The sequence below is a fragment of the Podarcis tiliguerta genome (assembly GCF_965153285.1).
Source record: "Podarcis tiliguerta genome assembly, chromosome: 14".
NCBI lineage: Eukaryota > Metazoa > Chordata > Lepidosauria > Squamata > Lacertidae > Podarcis > Podarcis tiliguerta.
The window spans coordinates 6,131,242-6,148,231 of record NC_139547.1 but is presented as its reverse complement, the minus strand read 5'-3'; the positions used below and the strand labels follow the sequence as shown (position 1 = coordinate 6,148,231).

The 16,990-nt window shown below is 42.7% G+C and overlaps 1 protein-coding gene across 3 annotated transcripts; it reads right to left on the bottom strand.

The window, feature by feature from the left end:
* Positions 1-1,236: 1,236 nt before the first annotated feature.
* DNAAF4 (dynein axonemal assembly factor 4) lies at positions 1,237-16,381 on the bottom strand. 3 transcript variants are annotated; one of them, XM_083413155.1, is made up of 9 exons: positions 16,195-16,381; positions 15,178-15,325; positions 13,231-13,364; positions 12,160-12,388; positions 10,990-11,135; positions 9,686-9,846; positions 9,295-9,448; positions 7,617-7,722; positions 1,237-1,593 (listed from the first exon to the last, which is right to left on the bottom strand). In XM_083413155.1, the coding sequence occupies exons 1-9, from the start codon at positions 16,315-16,317 to the stop codon at positions 1,493-1,495; spliced, it is 1,302 nt and encodes a 433-aa protein (XP_083269281.1). In that variant the 5' UTR covers positions 16,318-16,381; the 3' UTR covers positions 1,237-1,492. The 3 variants fall into 3 exon arrangements, with proteins under 3 accessions (XP_083269281.1, XP_083269282.1, XP_083269283.1); XM_083413156.1 differs by having other exon boundaries at positions 9,737-9,846; XM_083413157.1 differs by having other exon boundaries at positions 15,178-15,276; positions 16,195-16,343.
* Between the last annotated feature and the right edge of the window lie 609 nt (positions 16,382-16,990).

The following is a 16,990-nucleotide window of genomic DNA, read 5'->3' as shown; positions in this document are numbered from 1 at the left end:
CAGTCTGGTTTTTTTGTTTAATAATCTAATACTGAAACATCTTTATTGAAAGTAAGTCTGATTTCAATAAGGCCTTACCAGTAAAAATACGTGGTTCAACATCCTATTAAGTATGCTAGCAAATAAAGTCAGAAGATAATCAAATGGAATTCTAAGATCTAGTTTTTACTGAGGTAAGAGACTAATATCTGAATGCAGGTGAAAACTTGCATGATTTAATGCTCCTCTCTCTTATGTATGTTGGGGAGAAAGTTTAATCCTAGACTTTGATGTAACTGATTGTTTTTTAAATATGCAGGACACTGCCATGCTGGCTTTAGTATGAAGAAGCATTCAGTTTTCAGAGCACCCAACTGCAGTCTGTGGTGATGCTGCACAGACACTACTTTGTTTTAAACTGAGTGAGAACTAGGCTTCCGTGCTGGCTCCCTAGAGGGTTGCTGGCATCAAGAAGTGCTCCTCTCACCAACATGAGTTTTCTTCCTCATATCAGGAATTAGAACTAGAGACAAAATGTTGCATGGGATTAACAAAACAAAAAAACTTTTTGGTGTTTTTCCGGTAGGATTGAGGACTTTTCCACATTCAGAAACATTTTTCATGTACGCCTTTTTGCCAGCCCTATAACTATGGAAATGGTTATACAAATATTCCAGAAAGGCAGTACTTTAGTAGTTTGTAAGAGGACCAAGCCCTACAAATCCAAGAAATAACAAGCTTCAGGACATTGTAGCTCAAGGAGTACCACTTCTCATGTTAAGAGAGGGATCACTGAGGTACATTTTGAATTGACAAATGTTCTTAAGCCTTCAGTTAAGCCATCTTTTGCATGGCAATAAACAGAGCCAAAAAAAAGGAGGGTCATGGAGTCCCCTGGAGAACTGACACAACAGAAACATTCTTATAAGCCTACAGTTTTCTGATTAAACCTTTCAATAATGTTTGGTTATGGATTTTTACAGAGGAACAAATAGGCTTTGATTACAGTATATCTTACATATTGCACATTATAATTTGATTTTTAGAAATAAATAGAAGTGGCATGTATTTTTGGTGAGGTTTTCTTCAAGGGAGTATTTGACTGTACCTCTTATCATTGAAAAGCTATGTAGACTAGTTGCTATTAATTCTATCACCTTATGAATTGTGACATCATATTTCATAAATTATGCAATATGATCTAACACTACAAGTTATTTTTCCCAAGTTTTAAAACAAATCCAAACTTAAGCAAAGTTAGGCTTTTCTATTTGTTTATTGTGCAAGATAAGAAAATATGTGTTCTAAGTTTAAGAAAGCATTTTTATATTTTATTCTTATAAAGGCCCTCAAATGTCGCCATAGTTGTTAACTACTATACTTGAGCTAAAGAAGAGGAATATCCAACTACTTATTTAATACACCAACAAAATATCTTCCAAGGATAAGTATCAACATTACTAGCATGGACATGATAGCTGATCACCAAATCTGCATTCTCCACCTCCATGAATCATTCATTTCCTTGAATTATGCGTCGAATCTTCTCAGCATCATCTTCTACATTTTTGTTTGTGGGCTCAATCCTGAGAGCAGCAATATAATCTTGGAGACCTAGGGTTAATTTAGTATGCTTTTTAATCACACAATGGCAGCAACATACTATAAAGTAGAATTAGAAGAAGCATCTACTTTTGTGCATATTGACTTACAAGTAAGTCATAGAATCATAGAATCATAGAATCATAGAGTTGGAAGAGACCACAAGGGTCATCGAGTCCAACCCCCTGCCAAGCAGGAAACACCATCAGAGCACTCCTGACATATGGTTGTCAAGCCTCTGCTTAAAGACCTCCAAAGAAGGAGACTCCACCACACTCCTTGGCAGCAAATTCCACTGTCGAACAGCTCTTACTGTCAGGAAGTTCTTCCTAATGTTTAGGTGGAATCTTCTTTCTTGTAGTTTGTATCCATTGCTCCGTGTCCGCTTCTCTGGAGCAGCAGAAAACAACCTTTCTCCCTCCTCTATGTGACATCCTTTTATATATTTGAACATGGCTATCATATCACCCCTTAACCTCCTCTTCTCCAGGCTAAACATGCCCAGCTCCCTTAGCCGATCCTCATAAGGCATTGTTTCCAGGCCTTTGACCATTTTGGTTGCCCTCCTCTGTACACGTTCTAGTTTGTCAGTGTCCTTCTTGAACTGTGGTGCCCAGAACTGGACACAGTACTCCAGGTGAGGTCTGACCAGAGCAGAATACAGTGGCACTATAACTTCCCTTGATCTAGATGCTATACTCCTATTGATGCAGCCCAGAATTGCATTGGCTTTTTTAGCTGCCGCGTCACACTGTTGGCTCATGTTAAGTTTGTGGTCAACCAAGACTCCTAGATTCTTTTCACATGTACTGCTCTCAAGCCAGGTGTCACCCATCTTGTATTTGTGCCTCTCATTTTTTTTGCCCAAGTGCAATACTTTACATTTCTCCCTGTTAAAATTCATCTTGTTTGTTTTGGCCCAGTTCTCTAATCTGTCAAGGTCGTTTTGAAGTGTGATCCTGTCTTCTGGGGTGTTAGCCACCCCTCCCAGTTTGGTGTCATCTGCAAATTTGATCAGGATGCCCTTGAGTCCATCATCCAAGTCGTTGATAAAGATGTTGAATAAGACCGGGCCCAAGACAGAACCCTGTGGCACCCCACTAGTCACTCTTCTCCAGGATGAAGAGGAACCATTGATGAGCACCCTTTGGGTCCGGTCAGTCAGCCAGTTACAAATCCACTGAGTGGTAGCATAGTCAAGACCGCATTTTACCAGCTTCTTTACAAGAATATCATGGGGCACCTTGTCAAATGCCTTGCTGAAATCAAGGTAGACTACATCCACTGCGTTCCCTTCATCTACCAGGCTTGTAATTCTGTCAAAAAATGAGATCAGGTTAGTCTGACATGACTTATTTTTCAGAAATCCATGCTGACTATTGGTGATCACAGCATTCCTTTCTAGGTGCTCACAGATTGTTTGCTTAATGATCTGCTCCAGAATCTTCCCTGGTATTGATGTTAGACTGACTGGGCGGTAATTATTTGGGTCCTCTCTTTTCCCCTTTTTGAAAATAGGGACAACATTTGCCCTCCTCCAGTCTGCCGGGACTTCGCCTGTTCTCCAGGAATTCTCAAAGATGACTGCCAGTGGTTCTGAGATCACATCTGCCAGTTCTTTTAATACTCTTGGATGCAGTTCATCTGGCCCTGGAGACTTGAATACATCTAAACTAGCCAAGTATTCTTGTACTATCTCCTTAGTTATTCTGGGCTGTGTTTCCTCTGCTGAATCATTTCCTCCAAATTCTTCAGGTCGGGCATTGTTTTCTTTATCGGAGAAGACTGAGGCAAAGAAGGCATTGAGGAGTTCAGCCCTTTCTGTGTCCCCTGTTTGCATTTCACCATCTTCTCCTCTGAGTGACCCCACTGTTTCTTTGTTCTTCCTTTTGCTACGAACATACCCATAGAAGCCTTTTTTGTTGCTTTTAACCTCTCTAGCAAGCCTGAGTTCATTCTGTGCTTTAGCTTTTCTGACTTTGTGTCTACACGTGCTGGCTATTTGTTTGAATTCCTCTTTGGTGGTTTCCCCCCTTTTCCATTTTTTGTACACATCCTTTTTTAATCTTAACTCAGTTAAAAGTTCTTTAGATAGCCACCCTGGCTTCTTTAGGCACCTTCCATGTTTCCGTCTCATTGGTATTGCCTGAAGTTGTGCTTTTACTATCTCCCTCTTAACAAACTCCCAGCCATCATGAACTCCCTTTCCTTTTAGTATTACTGTCCATGGGATCTCACCTAGCACTTCCCTAAGTTTTATGAAGTCGGCTTTCTTAAAGTCAAGAAATTGAGTCCTAGTATGCTTGGCTGCTCCTTTCCGTTGTATAGTAAACTTCAGAAGAGCATGATCACTTGCGCCTAATGATCCTTCCACTTCTACCCCATTAACCAGGTCATCGACATTGGTTAGGACCAGATCTAAAATGGCTGTTCCTCTTGTTGCTTCTCCCACTTTCTGGACAATGAAGTTGTCTGCAAGGCCAGTGAGGAATCTGTTTGACCTTATGCTCTTGGCTGAGTTTGACCTCCAACAAATATCTGGGTAATTGAAGTCCCCCATTACTACTATCTCCCTTCCTTTTGCATGCTTGGCCATCTGTTCCAGGAAGGCATCATCTATGTCCTCCGTTTGGCTTGGGGATCTATAGTAAACTCCCACAATGAGGTCACTATTATTCTTCTCTCCCTTAATTTTGACCCAAATGCTCTCACTTTGGCTTTGAGGTTCTAAATCTTGGATCTCTTCACAGGTATACACATCCCTGACATATAACGCCACTCCTCCTCCTTTCTTGTCTGGTCTGTTTCTCTGAAATAGATTGTATCCCTCCATTTTTACATTCCAATCGTGGGACTTATCCCACCAGGTTTCAGTGATGCCTATTATGTCATATTTAGTTTGCTGTACCAAGAGCTCAAGCTCATCTTGTTTATTTCCCATGCTTTGTGCATTAGTGTACAGACATTGAAGTCCATTAGTCATTCCCCCGTGTCTCTTATTTAAGGATTTTTTCCTCCCACCACTAGGTCTGCTTGCTGTTTGCTCCATTTGGTCTATGGCATTTGGATGATCATCTTCATCAATTAATAGACTCCTACCTTCAGGAGCACGGTCTCCCTCCCCCACATTAGTCAGTTTAAAGCCCTCCTGATGAGGTTTCTTAGTTTTTTGGCAAAAACATTCCTCCCAACCGTTGTGAGGTGCAGCCCATCGCTTGCCAGAAGTCCATCCTCAAGAAACTGCAGTCCGTGATCTAAGAATCCAAACCGTTCCTGTTTACACCATTTGCGAAGCCAGCTGTTTACTTCCACTATTTTCCTCTCTCTCCCTGGGCCACGTTGTTCAACTGGGAGGACAGATGAGATGACGATTTGTGCATTTAATTGCTTCAATTTCCTGCCCAGAGCCTCGTAGTCTCTTTTGATCTTCTGGAGGCTATTGCTTGCAGTGTCATTGGTTCCCACATGAACCAAGAGGAAGGGGTATTTGTCAGTGGGTTTTATGATTCCTGGCAGTCGTTCAGTTACATCTTGGATCTTAGCCCCGGGGAGACAGCACACTTCCCGAGACATCTTGTCAGGCCCACAGATCACTGCTTCTGTTCCCCTCAGTAGGGAATCCCCTATCACCACTACACGCCTTCTCTTAGGTTTGGTCAGGGTTCTTCCGTGAGCGGTCCGTTCCAAGGTCGCCTGCACATTCCCTGAGGACTGACTTTGCTGCTCATCTTCATATACGTGATCGACTGTAATGAGGGACATATCCTCAAATGGAGTCTGCTCTTCGTCTTCCATGCTAGGGGAGAGGACCTCAAAGCGATTGTGTATTTCTAGACAATCAGAGCGAACCCTGGGCCTCCTACTTCTTTGAGTCACGTTTCTCCACATATCGGGCTCCTGTGTTGGTGAACTAGCCTCCTTCTCAGGGGAGTCCCCTGTCTCCTCCTTGGTGGAGACGGTGTGCTCTGTTGCTTCCAAGAAGAGCTCCAGCTCTCTAATTCTTTGGAGCGTAGCTACACGTTCCTCCAGTTGCTGGACTTTGTCTTTTAGGAGGGCAATCAACATGCAATTGCTGCACGTAAAGCTGCCTGCAACCTTTGGCAAGATGGCAAACATTGCACAGGAACCGCAGGCGACTGCAGCTGTTCCCTCCCCCTCCATTTTGAGAATGTGTCTTTGGGCTTGAGACTAGCTCCCCTAAATCTAAAAGATGGTTCAAACTGCGCGCGCTGATAGGCGCGCGCCGCTGCCCTGCAAACACTGATAAGCTCCTCCCACAGCTAATCACCTGCCTCAACAGAAACCCTGCCCCCTCTGACCTTTGACCAGGGAAATCAGCTAATCAGCCACAAGAATCACACACACAAGAAACCCCTTTTAGTCCTGTCTTCAAAGGGGTTTAATCACAGGTAAGTACTGTATGTATAGGATTGCACTGGGGGTGAAGAACCTATGGCCCTCCAGATGCTGTTGGACAGCCTACTATCCTTGACAACTGGCCACGCTAGTGGGACTACTAAGAATTGGGAATCCAATAACATCTGGAGTTCCCCATCCCTGGATTATAGCTCTGGGCTGCAATCCAAAGCCCCTCTTCTGCCTGTGGAATCCCCAAAGCCCCCAAATGGAGGTATGGGAAAGGGCTAAGTTGGTGGCCTGAGATCCACTGGTTCTACCATTTGTACCCCCCTCCACCATCTTTTCTGGATAATGTGAGCAATGGGGATGCAGCCCTGGCTCTACCACTTCGTTACACCCTGCTGCTGCCTGGCTAGGAGTTAGATTGTCTTGCTGACCAATACAGAATGTGCTTCTTAGTCCTATAACATGGCCTAGCCGGGACATTTTTAGAGGCCATTGGTAGTACCCTACTTTATTGTTGCTATTCTACACTTCCTTTAGCATAAAGTCTTTATACCAGCAAGACCTGGGAAACAGACGGACAGATTTTCCTTTAATAAACATTGGTATTTACAGGCAAGGAAATCTCTAAAACAGAATACAAGCAATGCCTGCTCTTCAGGTTTGACTCGGAACCCAAAGGCTCCCTGCAGCCACCCATAAAAAACCAGTACTTTGCAGAACTGCAAGTTAGATTTCTAGATATTGACAACAGGAACACGACTGTGCTGAGTCACTGATAAAACTATGGTTATGTGTAGCAGGCTGAGAAGCTGTGCATTTCTTTTTTCTCAAAAGCACCTGCATGGAGTGAACAAACAGGGAAATGGGTGTTTTGCTGCCTTGTCTTTTGAGTTACTTTGTGCTACATTGGAGGGGAGAAGTGGGACATAATGGCTGCTCACCTTCCAATTCCCAGAAATTTAGGGAGAAGTATTACATAATTTTCTTTGGGGAAATGTACTGGACAAGGAAAATACAGCTAAAGGCAAAACATACCAATTATTTTACTAGAGAAATCTAGAGGTGCTAGAAATGATGAAAGCAGATTGAAGTAAGGAAGCATTTTGTCAAGCTCCAAATTAGATGAACAGTAAAGCTAAAGGAAACAAGGTAGCAAACAAATATATTTACAAAGAGAGAAACTACTTGGAAAAGGAAAGAAAGATACAGAAGACTTTTCTGTTCACTTTTACATTGGGCAAAGAAAGCTAGTTTAGAAAATAAAGTGTTCCAATGCAACACACTATCCAATATACTTAAATATTTCATCTAACAGGAATAGTACTTGTAGAAAAAACCACTTTTGTGGTTTTATTTCTATTGGTTGCGGGTAACAGTGTGTTAACAGACTGTGGGTGATGCAAATAATTCAAAGTGGACCTACTGAAATAATCAATGGGCAGAAGTTCATTAAGTCCGTTGATGTCATTAGGTCTATTTTGAGTCGGGCAAATGCCTTGTATTGCATCATCCCATCTCCATAAATAAAACAAAACTAAAATTTTAAAAGATTTAACTTTCTGGATGAACAAGCAAAATAAAAAGTGCAGATTAACAAAGTCTTGTTCATATCATACAATAAATCCCAACAAATGCAGGAATGTTATCTTCAGCATGTATCTTTCCTTTACCTTCAGCATACAATTCCAGTCCACAGAATGCTGCCCCACGCCTCACATGAGCTTTCACTCTAGCATTAGCATTGTCAGGAACAGGAGGAGTCAGTAATTCCAGGGCCTTGAAAAATAAAACACACAAGCTTGGAAGTCAGCTTAGCTGTCCCTTGAAGACAGTGTACGACTCACACATGCATTTGCCAGCATTTGTTTTCAAATCTATCAGGTTCCTTGCCTTCATTTGCAGAGACACAAACATGCCAAGTACCTCTCTGCTGGACCACCCTGGAGCACAAACAAAACAATCTGAGCCTTGGCTGAGGTGTCTGAAGTCTTAGTGGGTATCTGTATTTTTATTTTTATTTTAATCAATATCACAATTAGAGGCCCTAAGCTATAGCTTGTTTAGCTTTTATGTAAATCCGGCACTGGCAGCAGCTACAACATATTGCTACCTGGTGCACAAATGGGCACAGACCGCAGCTCTCTTGCTTTAACTGCCCAACTGTTTTACTGTATATTTTCACTATAGAAAAGGAAGCTGCTTTATACTGAGTCAGACCATCGGTCTATCTAGCTCAGCAGTATTGACACTGACCGGAAGCAGCTCTCCAGAGCTCTCAGAGTTTCAGGCAGGAGTCTCTCTCAGCCCTACCTGCAGATGCCACCAAGAACTGAACATGGGGCCTATTCTTCTTCACCACCACCATCATCATCATTCATATGCCACCTTTTCCTCCAAGGAACTCAAGGTAGTTCACATGGTTCTCCTCCTCATTTAACCCCCCCAACAACCCTGTGAAGTAGATTGGGCTGAGAGGCAGTGACTGGTCCAAGGCCATCCAGTAAGGGTCATGGCCAAGTGAGGATTCACGCCCTGGTCCAATACTCTAACCCCATCACGATGGTTCTCATGCTGGTTTTGCATGCAAGGCAGATGCTCCACTACTGAGCTACAGCCATTTATATTTTGACATTTTTACTGAGATTATTTTAATATGTATTTTAATAATGGTGTATTTTACTGCATTTTAACAACATTGCACAATTAGTTTTCATATTTTGTAAACCACTTAGAAGTCATGTGGCCATTAAGAGGCATATCAATTAGCAGATTATAATAATAAAAGAGGGCAGTAAGTAGACTGGTAAGGAAACTACTACAGGCTGCAGGCAAGGACAGTATCAGACCCTTATTTAAAGTAGCAAAACCAGGCTTATCAGTTGACAGCTGCATAGTGCACATACACCCTTACGAGTGACACACACAAAGAAGGGGGGGAGGGGGAGCATGAACTTGCCCTTGAACCCAACCGTTTTGTAATCCTAACACAGTGGCATCAGCCAATTTTATTATATATATTTTATATCCTGCTTTATAGCCCCAAGAGGCTCTCAAGTCAGCTTACAAATATTCTCATGAAACAAACAAACAAAAATCTATGGCAGACAGCAAATTCTAATAAAGTTCCAGCTAACCTAGATGATGCCACAACAGATTTTTACAGAATTTCATTTTGTTAGGTGTCAATTTTGGGAAATGTTGATATTTGATGAAATTATAATTACTTGGTGTTAAACAATAACAGTATTTCACATGATACTGTAAGGCTTGTATAGTCGCAGTAGGGTGACAAATGAATGTGATACAGAGTTTTGCTACAGACCTGAAAGCTTTGATAAAAGCAAATACCTTTGAGGAATCTTCAATCGCCTTGTGTAGATTTCTCAGCTTAAGGTGGCAGGCAGCTCGATTCAAGTACAATGTTGGAATCTTATTACTGATACGAATTGCCAAATTATAGGCATTGACAGCAGCAAGATAATTTCCCGTTGCAAACATTTTACTAAAAAGATAAGAGTATACAGAATAGTCTAGTTATTACATTTCCAAAAGGACTAAGGGTTGTAGCCAACTAAATTTTACTTCTAGGACTCCCACCGGGATTCATAATTGTTGCCATTCTGGCAGAGCTTGGGAAGAATCGCAAAAGCCTGCACTGAACCACAAACACACATACACTGCCCATCCAACTTGTTGCTACTTCATTCCCTTTCCCCCATAAACAGCAAACCATTATTACATATGAGATAAAAGTGATTTTACACATTCTTTGAAGCAACATCCAACGCACTTTCCTTTGTCTTTCAACCAATCTGGATTCTTCTCCTCTTCTTTTAAATCTTCTAGCTCAGCAATGTCTGAATTTATGATTCTGCGAGCCTCTGCTTGCTTACATAGCCACTGTGAATAAAATACATGTGCAGTGCTTTGTGCCTAAAACAGTACAAGTATATTCAATTGCCCTATTTAGCAAATGCAAGTGAATATGCCAGTGTATGGCAACAATACTGAACACCAAGTGTATTGGCATTTGACTTCCAAAGGGTTCCAGATTTAGAATGCCAGAAGAGCCCAAATTGATCAGGTCAAGGTGGGTCCACCTAGCTCAACATCCTGCTTCTTCCCACAGTGGCAGACCAAGTAGTTCTGGGGAGCCCACAGGCAGGGCCTGGAACCAACCCTCTCCCTTGTCATTTGCTTTCCCCTTCAGCAACCAATTTATGGAGGAAGGGTGCCTCTGCGCATGGAAAGTTCCACTGAGTTATTATGGCCAATGGCTGTTGATAACTTTCAGTTAACTCAGGCTTGTTTGCTTGTGTCTTTTGTGATAGAAAATCAGTACCTCCAGAGAAGCATTGCGTACAGTTTCTCTGCAGTGTTTGTGCATTACCTTTGCTCTAGTTTGTGGTAAGGGTCATTGTCATAATCCCTTTTGGTGGACAGGCACTGCTTACTTTTACAAGTCATAGCAGTACATGCATACATTCATAAAGAAAACCACATTCCACACAAAAAAACACTCTCCTTTCCCTTTGTTTACAGCCTGCTTCCACTGTCCTCTGAATTAATAGCATACAGGCCTTTCCAAACCGTCAGTTTACAACATCATAAGTGCACAGTTAATTCTCAATGGCTGAAGTCTTCCCTCAATTTGCCGTGTGTGTTGTGGGGCTATTTCATTGCCAACATTTCACTGACAGGAGAACATGCTTTCCTGCCTGCAGCTAGCCCAAACATTGCAATTTCAATTGCTGTGAGGAACATGACTGAAGAAGTGTCACTGACCCCTACTGGACAGTATCTATGACATCATTAGCAATCAGTAGGACAAATCCTCTCCCTCCATTTAAAGGCCACATCACTTTATGATCTTTTCAAAGTACCTTTATTTTTCGCTTTCTACGTGTGGGATTGTCTATCCAGATTCTTTTTTCTAAAGTGGTTAAAATAATGCCAGAGGCCTGCCCACCCCCACGCCCCACTCTACAACTGCAGCTCCTCAGCATGCCTTGAAGCCACAGCAGAGCAGCTGGGTCTCCCTACCTCCTCCTCTTCTGGAATCCTGGATTCTCTGAGAGCTGTAGGAAAGACGCGAGGGGTGAATTTTATTTCAATGCTACTGGCAGATCGCGGAGCAGGGATAGATTCTTCCTTCAGCTTCTCTGAAAACATATTTCCAGAAATTGTATCTGCAATAATCATGATACATAATGAATTAATTTTTCAATGTATCAGTTCACAGCAACCAGGGAGGGAAAAGAAGAGTCTTGAGCACAGATCTAAATAGGTTTCCTCTTTCTAACCTTTATTTGGCAGGCGTTGGCAGGATGATACAAGTACAGATTATTTACCGTATTTTTCGCTCTATAAGACGCATCAGACGACAAGACGCACCTAGTTTTTGGAGGAGGAAAACAAGACAAAAAAGATTCTGAATCTCAGAAGCTAGAACAGCAAGAGGGATCGCTGTGCAGCGAAAGCAGCGATCCCTCTTGCTGTTCTGGCTTCAGCGATAGCTGTGCAGCCTGCATTCGCTCCATAAGACGCACATACGCTTCCCCTTACTTTTTAGGAGGGAAAAAGTGAGTCTTATAGAGCAAAAAATACGGTAAAACTAACAGGGCTGAAGCTGCATGTAAAATGTCTCGTTATTTGTATCACCACTGCTGAGATAAACATTTGGCATTTGCTTTGATTAGAGCATCCAATATCCTGGGGGTAGTGCCTGGTGGGATCCTGAAGGCCCAAAGAAGCACACCAGCACATGTGCATCTGATGGTGCAAGCCACTGAGAAGGAAGAAAAAGACCTCAGGGGAAACACTAACAGGCAAGCTAACTCTCAGGATGGGAACACCTTTAGATAATTTATGTCATAATTTAAATCATTTTTTTAAAAAAAGTCAAAAAGGCAACTGGGGCTTATATAAAATATAAACAACAAATAATCATGGAGAACATATAAAACCAATTACAGATAACCTATTGTGTACTGTCAATACTGGAAAGTCCTAGGACCACCAGGAGATGCCACAAAGGAGGAAAGTACTGTGCTGATACTTTAGCAAGGAATAAAAGCAGCTGAAATAAAAAATGGAGCAATAATGCTGAGCCCGGATACTAGGGTGAAGACAGATTAGAAATGGTTTCACAAGCCAAAAGCAGTGGAAGGTTAAAATGTTTAGTATGTTTTGAACACAGGAAGAACATTTTACCTCCTGTAGATGTACCTGACTTGGATGTTCCTCTACTTGAAGATTTCACTTTCCTTTTATTCTCTTGCTTGCTTTGCTCTGGGGTTTTTCTGTGTTCCTGATGTGGCTGACGAAAATGAATCTTCTTTTGTTTCTCGTTCTGCTCTTTCCATTTCTCAATCTCCTCAGTGGCTTTTTTCCGCTCCTTTTCTTTCAGCTCTTCTATCCTTTCTCTTTCCGCATCTTCTAGCTGATTGAATTGCAGAACCATCAAACGCTGCACTACAACTACTTTTAAGGTGCAAAGTCATTCATGACTTATCTCTTATATTCAACACAGTAACTCTTATGAAGGAGGGGGTGGAGGATATAGCACATTACTTTTGCTGGATACCCAGCAAAGGTAAAACACACTGCTGCCCATATACATAAAAAAGAAGGGTGACTTGTTCCACACATGGCAAGAATGTGATATGCCAAATTCAATGCATTTTTCAAAACATTTTTAAAGAAAGCATTTTCACAGTGTTTTTAATATGTATGTAGCTTCCACCCATGTTAACTTTAGGGCTGCAATGCAAACTGTAGCATCTGAAGAAACATTTGTCAGTAGGTATAATATTGCCAGTAGGTATAATATTATAATATAATAAGGGACGCTGGTGGCGCTGTGGGTTAAACCACAGAGCCTAGGACTTGCTGATCAGAAGGTCGCGGTTCGAATCCCCGCAACAGGGTGAACTCCCGTTGATCAGTCCCTGCTCCTGCCAACCTAGCAGTTCGAAAGCACGTCAAAGTGCAAGCAGATAAATAGGTACCGCTCCGGTGGGAAGGTAAATGGCGTTTCAGTGCGCTGCTCTGGTTTGCCAGAAGCGGCTTAGTCATGCTGGCCACACGACCCGGAAGCTGTACGCCGGCTCCCTCGGCCAATAAAGCAAGATGAGCGCCACAACCCGAGTCGGCCATGACTGGACCTAATGGTCAGGGGTCCCTTTACCTTTATAATATTGTCAGTAGGTGTAATATTGGTTATCCATTATTTGCAATCCTGTTTTCTGCTCGTAAGGATGACTCAGGCAGCACCTGATTTACCTTAATTGTGGCCTCCACAGCAAACTTGCTGCGCTCTCGTTTCTGAGCAGCTTTTGCTTCTGCTTCTGCTTTTGCGTCTTCTTGTGCTTTGCGCACAGCATCCTCTCGGATTCTCTGCATTTCTCCCTTGTCCCCTGAAGAGAACCATTCCAATATCAATTAAAAGACCAATAGGTGTGATAGTACAATTGAGGTATGAGAAATGAGAGATTCTGAAACTGTGTCAGCTGCAGTGATATTCAGGCACTGTTCTTCTCGGGGCAGTAAGGCAAGCCAAACACTGCTGATTGGGCAACTCCTTCCATCCCCTCATCCAACAGCAGGAAGGAAGGGGAAAAGAGACTTCCAGTGACAAAGCTGCAGCCAAGGAGTTGGGAACTGAATTGTTCTCCCTGGACAGTAGTGGCAAGAAGAGGACCTAAAGATCATGCCCCCTGAAGCAGTAAGCAATCCATGGGGAGGAGCCAAGGACTCCTTGCAGACTAAACCCTTCTGTGGACAAATTAATTACTACTTACCCACCCCTCTTTGCCTTTGCAGCACTGGCTGGAGGGGTTATCACTGCAGCTTGACATTTTAGCTCACTCTTACTTCCCAATTTTATAATGCTGCTTCTGGCTTTTGGATCAAACTGTTTGGCCTCTCATCCACTGCCAAATTATGAAGATAACCAGTTTACACAGAGCAGTTTACCAATGTGATTAGTTTAGTTTCTGCCACCAGCAGCACACATAAACCATGGGTGGCAAGGTAAAACACAATGCTGCCCACATATTTTAAAAGAAGGGTGACTTGTTCCACATGTGGCAGGAATGTGATATGGCAAAGAAATATTGGATAAAAATAAAAAGTCATGTAAAAGGGACTGTGTGATATGAAAGTATACTAGAACCGGTGTTTCTTATATGGCAAGAGCAGCTAAAACTCTATGTTTAATTTTTTTAAATGATTATTTTTTCTATGTTTTAACAGTTCTTGTATTTATCTGTAAGCTGCCTTGAGTCCAATCAATATGTGGGGAAGTGGAGACTGCTGACTGCATCATTTGTTAAAAAGATGAGTTGACAAAGGAAGGGGGCATGGGTGTAGCCAGGATTTTTTTGGGGGGGGAGGTGCAGCCAAAGTTGTTGAGATTTTTTTAGGAAATCATGGGTAAAAATACCCTATAAACAGGACATTGCAGGGGACAAGCTTCTGCTGGGGGGGGGGGGAGAACCTCAGATAATTGAGTTTAGTTCAGTTCAATTTATTGTGTTTAGCGAGCAGCCATTACACACATAAAAATAATAATAACAAGAATACTGCTAATAATAGTGGTTTACATTTCTACTTCCCGACCTTTACAGGAAAAATAATTTCCCATTCCCCCTTTAAGTTTTATTACACAAATCTGTAAAGCCTTGGCAAGAAATGTGGATGTTCTAAAGGATATATACAGCTCTACATCAGACAACAACTTTCAATGCTTTTCAAAAATATTTGTGAATCTAGGGAGAGGGGCATCTGCCCCCCCCCCCGCCCCCCTTAGCTACGCCCATGGAAAGGGGTTTGCCCTAATCACTAGACTAACACACTTTATTAAAATTAGGAAACAAAGACAAGATAACTTTATGGCAAACTGGATTAACTTTACTGAATATAGTAAAAAATAAGGGTTATTGCTAAATGAAAAGTTATGATTGTATGTAAGACAAAAAGCAGGTTGATTGCTGTATCTGGGCATCACATCACTTGTTAAGTTTTAGTTAAAACAGATATAAAATGTTAGGAATTGTGAGTGCTAATATATAATAAGTATGGTGATGCATATATGTGGCAAAGAAAATATATAATATAATATAATATAATATAATATAATATAATATAATATAATATAATATAATATAATAATATACTGCAGGAAGGTCAGCAAAGGTTTGTTTAAGACCAACCCAATGGAAAACTCACCATTTTCCATAATGAGGGATTCCCACATGGCCGCTTCTTTTTTATAGAGGGTGAAGAAAACTGAGCCATTCTCGATTTTGGCAGTACTGCGGACATCATCTATAGGAGCATAGAGAATGGCTTCAAATAGAAACGGAGGAGAATTTACCTAAGAAGAACATTTAGAAATCAACATGAATATGCTTGCATTTAAGAAACACACTTGGGCAGCACGCTGAGGGCACAAGTCAAAGCTTCACACCACCTTTAGCTGCTTGGAGGAAAGGTGGGATATAAATGCCATAAATGCAATAAATAAATAATAATAATAATATGTATCCCAAAACATTTACACGTTATATATGCCCCGAACCTGCTAGGCCCCAACTCATTTGTCAGCCTAGTTAAAATGTGGTGCTGATAACGCCAAGGTTGCAGGTTTGATCCCCATATGGGATAGCTGCATACTCCTGTGTTATTGTTATTACTATTTATTGAATTTATATACTGCCCTGTACCCGGAGGTCTCAGAGGCGGTTCACAAAAAAGATCGACCTAAAAAACACAATATATGCAATCAAAATAAAGACAACAACCCAGTAACACCCCCACCCCACCCCCAGTGCTGCTCTTTCGGTCCAGATTGAGGCATCCCTCTGTGGCTCCTTTAAAGAAAAGCACTTAAACAAGAAGGGGAGATCCGATCAGAATTCCAGTGTTGCAGAGGGCTGGACTAGATGACCCTCAGGGTCCCTTCCAACTTCACAGTTCTATGATTCTACCTTAAAGAGCTGCAACACTAGCTTAAGGTTGCAAGACCTACGTGGGCCTGATGAGGGCAAACCTCGCTGGGATTTACTTCTGAGTAGACACATACAGGCTTGCATTGCAAGCGATCCGCTAGGGTCTTCGTGGCGCCCCCTGCCCTGTCACTACAACAACTGTTTCTTTTCCTTTCCTGGCAAACGGCCCCCAGCTGCACGAGGGCCACCCCACTCCCAGGCCCTGCCTGCCCCCCCCCCCCGGGCTACCACAGACCTTGAGGTATCGCTCGGCGCAGAAAATGCCGTCGCGGCGGAGCGGGGCGGCCCTCCAGGGGACGACCAGGTAGACGGCCTCGGCCGTTTGCTCCCAGCTGTAGTCGCGCACCCACACCGGCATGCTCCCGTTGCTAAGGGCCCCGTCCGCGGCGGCATCGCCGCTGCTAAGCAACGGTTTCCAGGAAGCTCTGAAGCACTTCCGGCGAACGGAGCCGGAGGATGGCGGGCGGGCGGTCGCGCGTGCGCGCTGCCTTCCCTCCTGGCGCTTCTATAGCTGCCTGTTCTCAGCCACCTCTTGCACACTGGCGAAGTGGATCTCAGTTGAGGTCAGGAGAGCCACTGGGTGCAAGCTTTTTTTTAATGGCGCACCGTTGGTTGTGGAGCAGGGCAGACCTCATGTGGCCTCGCGCAGGGCTGCTCCAGTGAGTTCGGGGCTGCGTGGAATTGCACTCCCAAAATTGCACAGCGAAATTCGCCTGGGTGCTCCCTACAAAAACTCCAGTCTGCCAATATGCAGCCCCTGAAAAGGAGGCATTTATTTATTTTGCCGAACTGCGAAAACGTTCAAATATAGTTTGCTTTTTCCTTCGTTTCCCTCCCACCCAGAGAAAAGGCATCATCAGAGTAGATAGATTGGCGGGGAGCAGAGAAATGTCATGATAAATACAGGCCAGAGTATTGATCATTTGCATACATTTCAACTGGGAAAATACAGGAATAGAGGCCAGAACAGGAGCAGCATTTTCCAAGTGCTGGGCAGTTAGAAAATCCTTTCCACCCAGACTTGTTATCAG